The following is a 13,331-nucleotide window of genomic DNA, read 5'->3' as shown; positions in this document are numbered from 1 at the left end:
ACACACAAAAAAGTTCTAAAATAGCTCATCAAAAGTACTGAACCAGACATAGGAAGACCTGAAGATAAAGGAGTCAGAGAAAAATATGGAATTAGCTTATAACTGCATCTTCTCATCAGTCCTCCAACTAGTACAATTAGGAAAAGCAGGTAGCAGGTAGAAATATCTGTACATAAAAATAATTGCTACATAACAAAGATACTGTCACAAGACTAGGGATTTCTTTATTATACCTTTTTTTTTTTTGAGACGGAGTTTTGCTCTTTTTGCCCAGGCTAGAGTGTAATGGCGCGATCTTGGCTCACCGCAACCTATGCCTCCTAGGCTCAAGGGATTGTCTTGCCTTAGCCTCCTGAGTAGCTGGGATTACAGGTGCCTGCCACTACGCCCAACTAATTTTGTATTTTTTAGTAGAGGCGGGGTTTCTCCATGTTGATCAGGCTGGTCTCGAACTCCCAACCTCAGGTGATCCGCCCGCCTCAGCCTCCCAAAGTGCTGGGATTACAGGCATGAGCCACCGTGCCCAGCCTAATTATACCTTTTTAAAAAGAAAAAAAAATATTACTTTACCTTTTTTTTTCCAGATTAAGGTTTTTCATTTTAGGTAATGCTTATTTTGATATTTTATTTTAATTAATCTGCTAATAACATATTTGAATAATATGTTTAAAGTTTATCTTTGTAAATACTTTGTCGTTTAGGTTTAAATTTTTGTAATTGAAATTCTTAAACATTTTACTAGTTTTAAATTTATAAATTCTGAATATACATAAATAAAATAATACTATTAATACAGAAAATAAATGCTGCAGGTGGAGAAGCCAGTATATCATTTTGCTCCCATATTACAATCACTACATTTGAGTCCTCTAGACTTACAGGGCTCACTGAGTGGATTAATAGGAACACACACATACAAGACATATTCTTTTCAAATATTTTACTTCCAAGGATAAGCTGAAAATCAAACGCTCTTCCAGAATGAGAAATGTAAAGTTTACAATGGAAAGTAAGTTGAATTCTCATTTGCAAAGCCAGAACTTAGAAAACTGTAGAATAACTTCTATGTCTGAGAGAAAAGAACTGTGATATGAGTCAGAAAGCTAGGCAAAATATGACTCACATTTCAGAAAGAAAGGTATTAATAGTTTTGTCATGATGTGTTTCAAAGAATATACAACCTACGTAACCCATTTGAAAAGGTCCTATAACCAAAATCTAAATGAGAACAGAGATGTAAAGACAAAAATGCAGAAATGGAGACAAAGGGGAGGAGAGAGAGGACAGTAAGAGAGTGAGTTCACATGAGTGGGTGAAGATAGATGACAACCAAATCATACAGCTGGTGGTATGGATTACTGAAAGAGAAGCAACACCCTGTCAATGACACTCTCATTACAGCTCGTGCTAAAAATACTAGACTCTCTCAGCAAAGTCCGCAGCTACAGGTATGATTGGCACAGGTTTTGAGGAAGTATCAGAGAAGGCAGAAAGGAAAGACCTGTGGCCTGACAAGGCAAAAACAGAGAATGTGGTGAAATAAATGAAGTATAAGGATTTCATCTTATAAGGTTGCTAAATGGGTAAATATGGGGCCTTGGGGATGGGGGATGTGGTACTGTACAGTTTTGACCAGCCAATCACTTCAAGGAAATACATGTGCGTGCGTGCGCACACAGACACACACACACACACACACACAGACGCATGCACAAACAATAGTCAAGTAAAATAAAGAGTAAAAATGAGGTAAAAGAGGAGGAATGCAACCACATATATCAGTAATTACATTAAATATACATAAGCTAAATACCTGTTAAGAGAGGGAAACTAACATTTTAGATTATAAAACAGAACCCACCTATATGTTTATAAGTTGTACTACTTAAATGAAATGATAAAGATTGAAAATAACAGATGAGCAGATTATTGACAAAAAATGGAATTAGGAATAACTGTAATATCAGTAAAAGTAGAACTAAAAGAACTCAACAAGAAAAAGAGTGACATTATACAATGATGAAACCAATAGTAATATCATATTAAAAGTGAAAAGCTAAAAATATTTTCATTAAAAACAGGAAAAAGGCATGTCAATTATCACTACTATTTCTTCTTACTTAGCCCGAAGCAAATTCAAATAGAAATCAAGATAAAATTTAATAGCTAGAAAACCCAGTAAACTGTAATAAAAATAAGAAAAAATACAGAAATCAATAGCTTTTCTTTATTATCCACAACCAGCTGGAAGTGACTGAGTGTGGAAGTGGTAGTGCAAATTTTTACCATATGGACAGTAACCACAAATTACTAAGAAATAAATTTTGAAAGAAAGGATTGATATGAAGGAACCTATTAAATATTACTGAAAGACCAAAAGTCAGTCCCCTCCCCTAAAAGAAATGTAAAAGTGTACTGTGTAATTGGATGGAAAGTCCTAACCTCATACAAATGTTAATTCTCTGCAAATAATTATATAATCATTTAGTAAAAGAGAATTTAACTTACCACAAAGGTGGTATTTCAGTTGAGTAGGAAAATGTTAGCTGGTGTAATAAATGGTGCCATCACAATTAGCTATATATCTGGGGGGAAATGAACTCTAAACAAATAAATTCTAGAGGTACCAAAAAAAATCACAAAAAATAACTGAAGGATATTTAGGAGAATACTTATGTAACTCCTGGTTAAGAGGCCCACTTTTAGCAAAACAAGAAACATGGAAGCTATAAAAGAAAAAATATGACTACTTAAAAATAAATTTCCTGCCAGGCACAGTGGTTCATGTCTGTAATCCTAGGACTTTGGGAGGTGGGACGATCACCTGAGATCAGGAGTTCGAGACCAACCTGGCCAACATGGCTAAACCCCATCTCTACTAAAAATACAATTAGCTGGGTGTGGTGGCACATACCTGTAGTCCCAGCTACATGGGAGGCTGAGGCAGGAGAATCGCTTGAACCCAGGAGGTGGAGGTTGCAGTGAGCCGAGATTATGCCACTGCACTCCAGCCTGGGTGACAGAGTGAGACTCCGTCTCAAAAAAATAAAATAAAATAAAATAAATAAATAAATAAATAAATAAATAAATAAATAAATAAATTTCCTATGGTAAAGGTCTCCATGAAGTTAAAAAAGAAGAAGAAAGAAGGAAGAAGAAGAAGAGGAGGAGGAGGAGGAAGAGGAGGAAGAGGAATAAAAAGAAGAAGAAAGAGGAGGAAGAGGAGGAGGAGGAGGAGGAGGACTGGCATAAAATATTTGAAACACATTTGTTAGATAATGGATTTGTATGCACAAAGCTCCTCAAAGCAATAACCAAGGGCATCCCCCCACAAGAAAATGAATAAAGAGTATAAGCAGGTAATCCACAAAAGTAAAAATACAAATTACCAACAACAGAAGTGCTTAATTTCATGAATAATGAGGGGAAAGTAAGCTGAAAATGTACCATCTTTTTAACTATCAGATTGGCAAAAATGAAAGAATGATAATACCCAGCTCTGATGAGGATATTACTGTGAATTACTATGCCCTTTTGGAAAGGAATCTAGACTTATATTAAAATTAAAACTCTAGGCCGGGCGTGGTGGCTGTAATCCCAGCACTTTGGGAGGCCAAGGTGGGCAGATCACAAGGTCAGGAGTTCACGACCAGCCTGACCAACATGGTGAAACCCCATCTCTACTAAAAATACAAAAAAAATTAGCTAGGCGTGGTGGCGCACACCTCTAATCCCAGCTAGTTGGGAGGCTGAGGCAGGAGAATCACTTGAACCCGGCAGGCGGAGGTTGCAGTGAGCCGAGGTTGGGCCACTGCACTCCAGCCTGGGCGACAGGGCGAGACTCCGTCTCAAAAATAAATAAATAAAAATAAAAACTCTATATCCTTTGTCTCAGAATTTTACTTCTAAGAAATACTTTAGAGATATTAAAGTTCTAACATGTAAAAAATATTCAAGTACTAACTTATAAAAAATAGAAAATCAAGGATGACTATTACATTATTTGTAGAAAAGTGGTTAAAAAACTGTAAAATCCATCAATAAGGGAGAGCTTGTGGAACATCTATATCATGGAATATCATGTAGCTGTTGAAGGAAACGAATTACACCTACTGAGATGGGAGGAACTTCCATGATGTATTAGTAAGTGAAGAAAACAAGCTACAAGGAATATCTGCTGTGTGATGGGTGGCATTTTTAAAAAATGACAAAAATCTTATGTATGTATGTACACATGTATACATACTGATCCACTTGAAGGAAACAAAAAGGGGAAATGAGCTTTTTTAAAGGCTAATTATTTGGAAAATACAGTAACAACTGGAAGGGTGCAATGTAATTTTCTGTCTGTGAAATTAGCTAAATATATTAAAATGGAATGAAAACATTACTCTTATTTTAGGATAAGATTGCAAACAAGTTTTACTGTAGTAATTTTGTTATTATTGTAGTGTTAAGAAAAAGAAAGGAACATTGTATTAATGTCTGAAAGAAGAGACTCCTCCATTTCCAGACCTGTGATCTTGGGATAATTCTTTTACCTGTATCTGAGCAATATTTCGTTACATCGTGGATATACTGAAAACTTGTACAGTTAAATAGAAGTTCAGAGATCACCTAATTCCCCTGCTTCTTTGCATACAGATCAGAAAACTGAGGCCTATGGAGGTAAAGGAATTTGCCCGTGATCCTATAACTAATTATCAGCACACATGAACTAAAGTTCAAGTCTCCAGATTCCTACTTTAGTGTTCTTTCCCCCTGCAGTGACACCCTCAAAATTAGCTTAGAACGGAGATGGGGGCAACTTGGGGCCTGTACATATGGGAGTTAAAATATTTCTCCGAAGCTTACACAAGGCCATACCTTTCTCAAGTCCTTCTGAAATTAAAATAAGGATATTTCTTCTAACAGAAAAAGCTGTCATAAAGCAACTGAGTGTCTGGCTTAATCAATGGCAGCTTCTATTAGTAGTTTCAAGAAAATGTTCTAATAAAATTTAACATAATATTCAGTTACCATCCTCCACACCTAATTTACACTGTATCTGAACTTGACTTCTCTCAAAACCCCCTTGAATGGCATAGATCCTCCACGTCTATTTTTATGGAGCTCTGAAGTTCTACCTTGGAGTATGTATTTTCGCACCATTTGTCATTGCTATTACCCTTTAAGTGCCATGAAAGTATGAACAGCCTGTCTTGTTACTATAACCAAGACACCTACAGTGATGCTTGCTTTATAGGTTGTGAACATTATTTGTTTAATGAATTATTAGTCCCTATAAGGCCACTTAACTGCACTCCCAATAAATCAGATGTTGCTATCTTTGCTTTTCTCTCAGTGGACTCTCTTCACCACCAATTCAATGGTGTCAAAATACCAAAGAACAAGAATTCACTCCCACTCTTTCTTTACATTATGTCAAGTAATAGGATTAACATGCCAAGAATTACTGGGCACACAAAATAAATGTCTGTGGTTGATGAGAATGATAACGAAGTAGTTGTATATTATTATCAAGTACTCTTTCGTAAGAGTTATATCATTGTTGTAATAATTATTAACAACAGTAACTAATACCATTTATTAGTGTTACATGGAAAGCTCAAGTCTATCACCTCTTTTAATCCTCACGATAACCCTGTAACATTTTACCATGACGAAACTGAAGGTCAGAGTTATTAAGTACTTTGCTATCACGTGGCACAGCCAAAATTTAACTTGGGATTACTGACTTCTCGGTTCACATTCTTAAACATTAGCGTTGGCTACTTCCATCAGAGACATAAAATACACGTTATAAGCATTTGTGAGCAATTAAAATGGCCCCACTATTCTTTGTGTTCCAAAAAGTGGAAATTCGAAATAGCCGTTTGTTTTCTCCAGAGTGACTAGGTGTTTCATTAAGTTACAGTGGACTGTAAATACTTAAGTTTTTTTAAAGCAACATGATAATATTTTCACCATGAGAAGAAAAGTGGTTTTTTTTCCACAAGGGAAATTTTGGGTATAATCTAATGTAAAACTGCCAGCAAAATCTCACCCACAAAGGCTGCCATCTGAGCTGCTGTTCTTCCCACAGAGTTGACAACATCTGTCTCAGCACCAGCTTCTAACATTACCCATGTGATGTCTTTATTACCTAGAGTTTTAAAGGGAACACATTTGTTAATGTTAAGGAGGACACAATTTAAACATCCCTTTCTAAACTCTCTATACCCTTTATTCCCCCAGTTAGTTTTAGGTTTCTGTCATGTGGATATTTTCATTCTTTTAAAACATGAATCATAACTACAGTAAAGAATAAAATGCTATAGAACCTTAGAAATTAACCTTATTTTCTGGAAAACAAATCAAGCAATGCAAAAGCAGTATGGAATTGAATATTGCCTTTTTAAACAAAATGAAATATATTTTCCTAGAGGTAACACTTACTATAAAATCAAAATACACATACAAAACAATTTTTTAAAAAGAGATAAAATGAATAGGATTCCCCTTTAATATCGACTAACCCATCCCATTCCTCACACTTACAGGCTCTGGAAGAACTATTAACCACTGGGCATCTATCTTTCTACACCTTTTTTCTATCTAAACATACACGTTGTTCTATTCACATTCTTCTACTAAAGTAGTCATTATGGGTATTTTGCTATTATGAACTATCTCAGTGAAAAGTATTTTCCATTCATTTTCGCAAGTTTGAATTATGATTTCCTTAGGAACAGTTCCTGGGAAATATTGCCAGATCAAAGATTATGCATATTTTAAATGCATTTTGCCAGGCTGCCATCCAGCAAGGTTGGACTGACATGCACTCCCCCAAACAGTGTAAAGAAGTTCCTGAGCATTATAGCTCTTTCTTAACATTTGCCAGTATAATAAGCTAAAAAATAAAATTTATTGTTCTAATTTGCATTTCTTTGATTACTGTGCAAAATGTTTTATATTTTGATCAGCCAGTTGTATTTCTTTTGTTTTCCATCCAATTTTCTACTGTAGTATTTTTCTTTTTATAATTGATTTATAAGAAGTCTTCTTTTTTTTTTTTTTTTTGAGACACAGTCTCACTGTGTCACCCAGGCTCGAGTTCAGGGGCACGATCTCAGCTCACTGCAACCTCTGCCTCCCAGGCTCAAAAATCCTCCTGCCTCAGCCTCCTGAGTAGCTGGGACCACAGACATACGCCACTGTCCCTGGCTAATATTTGTTATTTTGGTAGAGACGGGGTCTCACGGTGTTGCCTAGGATGGTCCGAACTCCTGGGCTCAAGCAATCAGCCTGCCTTGGCCTCCCAAAGTGCTGGGATTACAGGTGTGAGCCACTGTGCCCAGCTAAAAGAACTTTTTATATTTAACAATATAATCTTTTAAGATACATAATAAATATTTTTAGTTTTTCATTTGTATTTTAACTCTATGGTATATCCTACAAATGAAAATGTTAAATTTTTATCAATATTGTCCTTTTCGGATTGTGTGGTTTATATAATGCTTAGAAGTGCTTCTGGGTTCCAGGATTATGAAAATATAGATTATTATCTTCAAAGTACAAGGATATTACATTACTTCTGTATTTTTCAAAGAGCTGCACCAATTACAGATAACCCCACTTAATTTTAGACAGTATTTCTAAATTGTCCTTATTCAGCAAATAATAAACAATACAAATCCGAGTAAGTTTCTAAATGGATCATCATATTTAGTACACATGTGCCAGCGAGGCAAACAGACAGCTCTATCACGGCAACAGTTTGATCAAGAGAACAAAGAAGTTTTCATATCACTTGAAAATATAAAGATATAGAACATCAAAGGAGGTAACTTGAAAGAAAAACAGATCCAGTTCCTCAATTCCATCAAAATGTTGTCCACATAAAGAATCAATTGATTTAAATAACAAAAGAAACAAATCACCAAATTCACTATATAATTTATTTCCTGCATTATAGCTTTTCAACAACCAACTGTCATCTTCCTTTCCATAAAAGTTGATCATAAAATTACTAAAATCAAAATGAATTTAATCTTTTAGTATACATGTACTTATAACAAGTTTGTATAGGTAACTCATATTTATAAATACTAAAACTTCACCAGAAAGTGCAGCAAACATGAGGGCTGTGTATCCATGTTCATGCTGATGACAATTTACATCTGCTCCATGTCGCAGTAGTAATTTGCACATATCGAGTTTTCCTTTATATGCTGCATGCATTAGAGGAGTCATTCCATTCTTTAATAGAAAGAGGAAAAAAGTATTAATTTTACTGTTTTATCTTTTCTGTACCTATAAACAATTTCTGCAATTAGAAACATAAAACGAATATGAATAAATTAAAATGGTCATTATAATATGTATTTTTATATTTACTTCCACACTTGGATCTTCCATAAACTTCTGAGGAAGAGATGGTTTTATTACTACAAATTTTTTTACAGATTAGCAAACAGATTCAGAGAGGACTTGCTCAACCTCACATGACTAATAAATGGTGGGGGCAGGGATTGAAACCACATTTTCCAAACATACTTACTTTCTCAGAAAGCAAATGAACAAATGGATACAAACACATTTTTTTAAAAGAAGAAAAATCTCAAATAATGCCTCTCAAGGGGAAAATTGAATAAAGTATGGTATGTGCATAACATGGGATATTATGAAGCTATTAAATGAATGACTTCATCTGTATCTACTGAACTGGAACATTTTTCACAAATTATTGTCAATGAGAAAAGGTGCAGGAAATGCATATTACAGTGGTATCATTTTTTAAAACCATGATTCCCCAAATCACACATATATTTTGATCATACATATGATTTGATTATATGTGATTGTATAAATATAGAGAAATGGTTGGTAGTATTTAGGGTATATTGTTTGGTCAAATCACACATATATTTTGATCATACATATGATTTCATTATATGTGATTGTATATATATGGAGAAATGGTTGGTAGTATTTACGCTAGGCTACACTGGTCTCCACATGCTTTGTGCATATTCAAAGAAACATCCAACATTTCATGTACTAGGCACTACTATTATTTGGTAGATAAATGGATGAGCTGTTACTGTGAGTGAATTTTCTCAGTTATGTAGGCGAAACACTGTAAGTACCAAAACATCAAAGTTGTTTTGGATGAAAAGCTCTGTAAAACATATAATCCGCTACCTTAGTGAAGCTTAGAATGCTAACATAATGTGAATTATTCTTGATGCTTCCAGATTATTATTATGAACATAAGCCATCATCTTGTTAATGCAGTACACACTATGTTCAGAGGGTTGTGGAGACGAGAATGATAGAGAGGCTGGGACCTTTCAGTCGCACAAGAGGCAACTCCGTGGAAGCAACGGACATTTCTTGAGAGTAAGAATGGAAAAATGATAAGCAGATGATAACTTTGAAGACTCCCTTGGCTGGGAGTCTCTACAGAGATGGAATATTAGTATGCTGGGAGTGGGTGGGTGGGTGTGGGTAAATCTCGTTGTACAGAGGCAGCCAATGGAGTGCTTCAAGGGAGTAGGAATGGACTGCATGGCCTTTAGATTTTAAATAAGGCAAAACCATATCGCGAGCATGACTAGGGTGATATCTCCTAAAGGATGATAGAATTTGTCCATAAGAAGCTAGTGTGTAGCCTGAGGGGTGGTAGGGGAAGGACACAGGCCCATCAGAAAGGCTACCACAAAGAAGCAAACAGCTGTTTCTTTTGCAGATTTTAGGACCCCGACTTCACCATGGACTTAGTTTTTTTCTGTTTATCCAGAACAGGTGGGCAGTCAATCACCCAGCAATCCAACCTACAAGAGGTTATCTAGCTCTGAGAATGAATAATCCCCAGCCTACAGAACTGGCCTATAGTTTAAACAAAACAAACCAAACCAAAACAAAACACAAAGCTTTCAACAGAATGCAATAATCTGCTTAAGAGCAAAACAGATATGCGGAACTTTTGAATCTCACATCGCCAACTGTCCGTATTTTCCTGTGTTTGTGTTTTCACTGTCATCTGTGTTAATCACTTCTGCCCATTCACCTGTCTCCTACTACTCCCTTTCCTCTCATGTAAAAAAAATTTTCCTGGCTCTTTTCTCTTTCTCACTTGTTCTTTTCTGTTTACCAGCTGTCACCTTAGCAGAAATTGGTTTTTAGAGCAAATCAATGAGAGAGTTTCTTTCCAGAAAGGTAAGTATCGGCCGGGTACGGTGGCTCACGCCTGTAATCCCAGCACTTTGGGAGGCCGAGGTGGGCAGATCACTTGAGATCAGGAGTTCAAGACCAGCCTGGCCAACATGGCAAAACCCTGTCTCCACTAAAAATACAAAAATTAGCCGGGCTTGGTGGTGGGTGCCTACAGTCGCAGCTACTCGGGAAGCTGAAGCAGGAGAATCACTTGAACCTGGGAGGTGGAGGTTGCAGTGAGCCGAGATGGCACCACTGCACTCCAGCGTGGGTGACAGAGTGAGACTCTGTCTCAAAAAAAAAGGTAAATGTGTATCCCAATCATGGCATCTGCTGTGCAGTCTCTGAACCTGCTCTTTTTGTCATGTTTGTAATGCAGTATATGATTTTCAGACATCAAATTTAAGTGCTGTGGTAGATGGTCCTGGGTATTAGAAAAAAAACTAGTGATAAGTAACAAATTTACACTTATTTTTCAAAGAAGTGGATATCACATGTACTTTCCTATCTTAGTACAATTTTGTGTTATAAGAATTTAGAACAGTAAGAAGGAAATTATAAATTTTGACTGCAATGATTACTATGCATTTTCTTGGTATAAAAACTTTTCCATGGGCAAAGTAAAAAGAACTAATATTAATAAATTTTGATGCTCCATAGAGATATAAACCCACCATGTTATAAATTTTCTATTTATTCTAGAGTTTTTATAGTATTTCAGTGTAAATATCCAGAAAAGGAAATAATTTGAAACAATACTGCTAATCTACCAGAAGTAGAAGATTCCCATGTTCAAAATACATGATGCAAGTTAATTTAAAATGTTATATTACAATTGTAAAGATGAAATAACTTAGTATCAGACAGAATATTAAAATAAATATCCATCTCTACTCAAACTAGAAAGGTAGTGATAAGATTTCATAAAATGTTATCATATTGTAATTCATCAATTCTAAGATGCATCTCACTTTTATATTTAAAATCTCCAGAATTTTCACTTTACTAAAGTCTCACAAATTACCATCAGTTTCCACTCCCCTCATTTAAAAAATATCTAGATGAATTTTTAAATCTATGACATCTTAGATTCAATGATATGCAAGTGTAAAAATCCTCACGTCCTTGTCATTTCCCAAAGATAACCTTGTAGGTAGTCTGCTTAACTGAATAGCATGAGAAACAAGCTTCTACAATTCTTTAGATAAAATCTCCTTAAAAATAAGGTTCCTCTCTCATAATTCTTAAGTCAAAGAATCAACATTAGACTATTACATTGGAATTCTATGTCATTAAATGCAACATCCATTCATTCAGCAAACATTTAATAAGTGCTTAATATATGTCAGACACTGATCTATACATTGGAGGCAGCAATAAGCAAACTTCATGCCTCCCATAGTCTAAGTCCCTGGGACTTACAGTACAGGTGACTAGATGGATAGTGATCCAAGTGCTGGAATAAAATAACAATAAAGGGAAGTAATGCCAGAGGGAAAAAGAAGACTATTATTTTAAAGAGGACATTCAAGGAATGTCCCGCTGAAAAGGTGGCACTTGAACAAAAGCCCTGAAAGGAGTTAGGGAGGCAAGGAATGCAGATAACTATAGGAAGAATGCTCCAGGGAAAGGGAATGAAAGTGCAAAAAACTCTGTGCTGTGTTCAAGGCTCATCACAGAGGCCAAGGCTGTCTGCAGCCCACTCAATCTTCAGGAACACTTAGGAAGCTTCTTGTCTTTATTCTAGTACTTCTATTTGAACATTAAATATGATGCTAAAGTTTGTGGAAGGTTTCTGCAAACCTATCAGGTTACAGAAGAGTCATTCTATCCTGATTTGTTAGTTTATACCATCAAAGGTTATTATATTTTATAATATACATTTTAGCATCTGTTGAGATGATCCTATTTGTTTCTCTTTTATTCTGTAATACAGTGAATTACACTGAAAGGTTTTCTAAAACTGAACTATCCTAACATTCTTGGAAAAACCTTACTTGGCTATGATATCTTATAATCCTTTTAACAGATGGCTGCATCAACCTGCTAACATTTTTAGAATTTTTGCCTCTGTATTTATAAAGTGGATTGGGTCCATAGTTTTGCGGAACTTCTTACTATTTGGCATCAGCATTATGTTAGCCTTATCAAATAAACGAGTTGAGTATCTTCCCATCTTTTTCTAAACTAATGGTATAATTAGTGTAAAATGAGAATTAACTGGTCCTTAAAGTTTGGTAAAGCTTACTCTGGTTTGCAGCTTTTGAAAGTGGTAGGAGATTTAAACATATTTATATAAATTTTACTTAATTATTGATTATTCCAATTATTGATTATTCCAGTTTTTCTACTTTTTTTTTTTTTTTTGAGACAGTCTCACTCTGTCGTTCAGGCTGGAGTTCAATGGTGCGATCTCAGCTCACTGTAACCTCTGCCTCTGGGGTTCAAATGATTCTCCTGCCTCAGCCTCCCAAGTAGCTAGGACTACAGGCACCCGCCACCACGCCTGGCTAATTTTTGTATTTTTAGTAGAGAAGGGGTTTCACCATGTTGGCCAGGCTGGTCTCAAACTCCTGACCTCAGGTGATCCAACCGCCTTGGCCTTCCAAAGTGCTGGGATTACAGGCATGAACCACTGCACCCGGCCCAGTTTTTCTACTTCTATATGAGATGAATATATCCATTTTAATTTTCTACAGAGATCATATGGGTTTCCAAATGTGTTGTCATAATAAAAAAGTTCTGACAATCTTCTTTATAATTGCAGTTATGTTTTTCTTTCTCCCTCCCTCCCTCCTTCCCTTTCTCCTTTCCTTCCCCCCGTCTTTCCTTCCTTCCTCTCTCCCTCTTTTTCTCCTTTCATTCCTTCCTCTCTCCCTCCCTTTCTCCTTTCCTTCCTTCCTTCCTCCTTACTGTTTATACATATTGTTTTCTTGCTTGTACTTCCCAAGCTGTATCTATATTTTGGTTTTAAGTTGATAATTTTTACTGTTTTTTCTTTCCTGTTTTATTGAGATACAATTCATATAGCAAACAATTTACTCAATTAATCTGTACAAATAAATGGGTTTAATATACTCACAGAGTTGTGCAGCCATCACCACAATCAATTTTTGAATATTTTCATAATC

General features: G+C 35.7%; 1 protein-coding gene across 3 annotated transcripts in view; it reads right to left on the bottom strand.

Annotated features, from left to right (window-relative positions):
* ANKMY2 (ankyrin repeat and MYND domain containing 2) overlaps positions 1–13,331 on the bottom strand; it is a 44,974-nt gene that overhangs the window by 18,233 nt on the left and 13,410 nt on the right. For all 3 annotated transcript variants that reach the window (XM_055272528.2, XM_055272525.2, XM_055272526.2), the window contains exons 3-4: positions 8,103–8,241; positions 6,047–6,145 (exon numbers count right to left, since the gene is read on the bottom strand). In XM_055272528.2, the coding sequence (XP_055128503.1) occupies positions 6,047–6,145; positions 8,103–8,241 (238 nt within the window). The remainder of the gene's footprint in view (positions 1–6,046; positions 6,146–8,102; positions 8,242–13,331) is intronic.

Source organism: Symphalangus syndactylus, chromosome 3 (assembly GCF_028878055.3).
Source record: "Symphalangus syndactylus isolate Jambi chromosome 3, NHGRI_mSymSyn1-v2.1_pri, whole genome shotgun sequence".
Lineage (NCBI taxonomy): Eukaryota > Metazoa > Chordata > Mammalia > Primates > Hylobatidae > Symphalangus > Symphalangus syndactylus.
The sequence above is the reverse complement of the archived record's forward strand: the minus strand, read 5'-3'. Positions and strand labels throughout refer to the sequence as shown.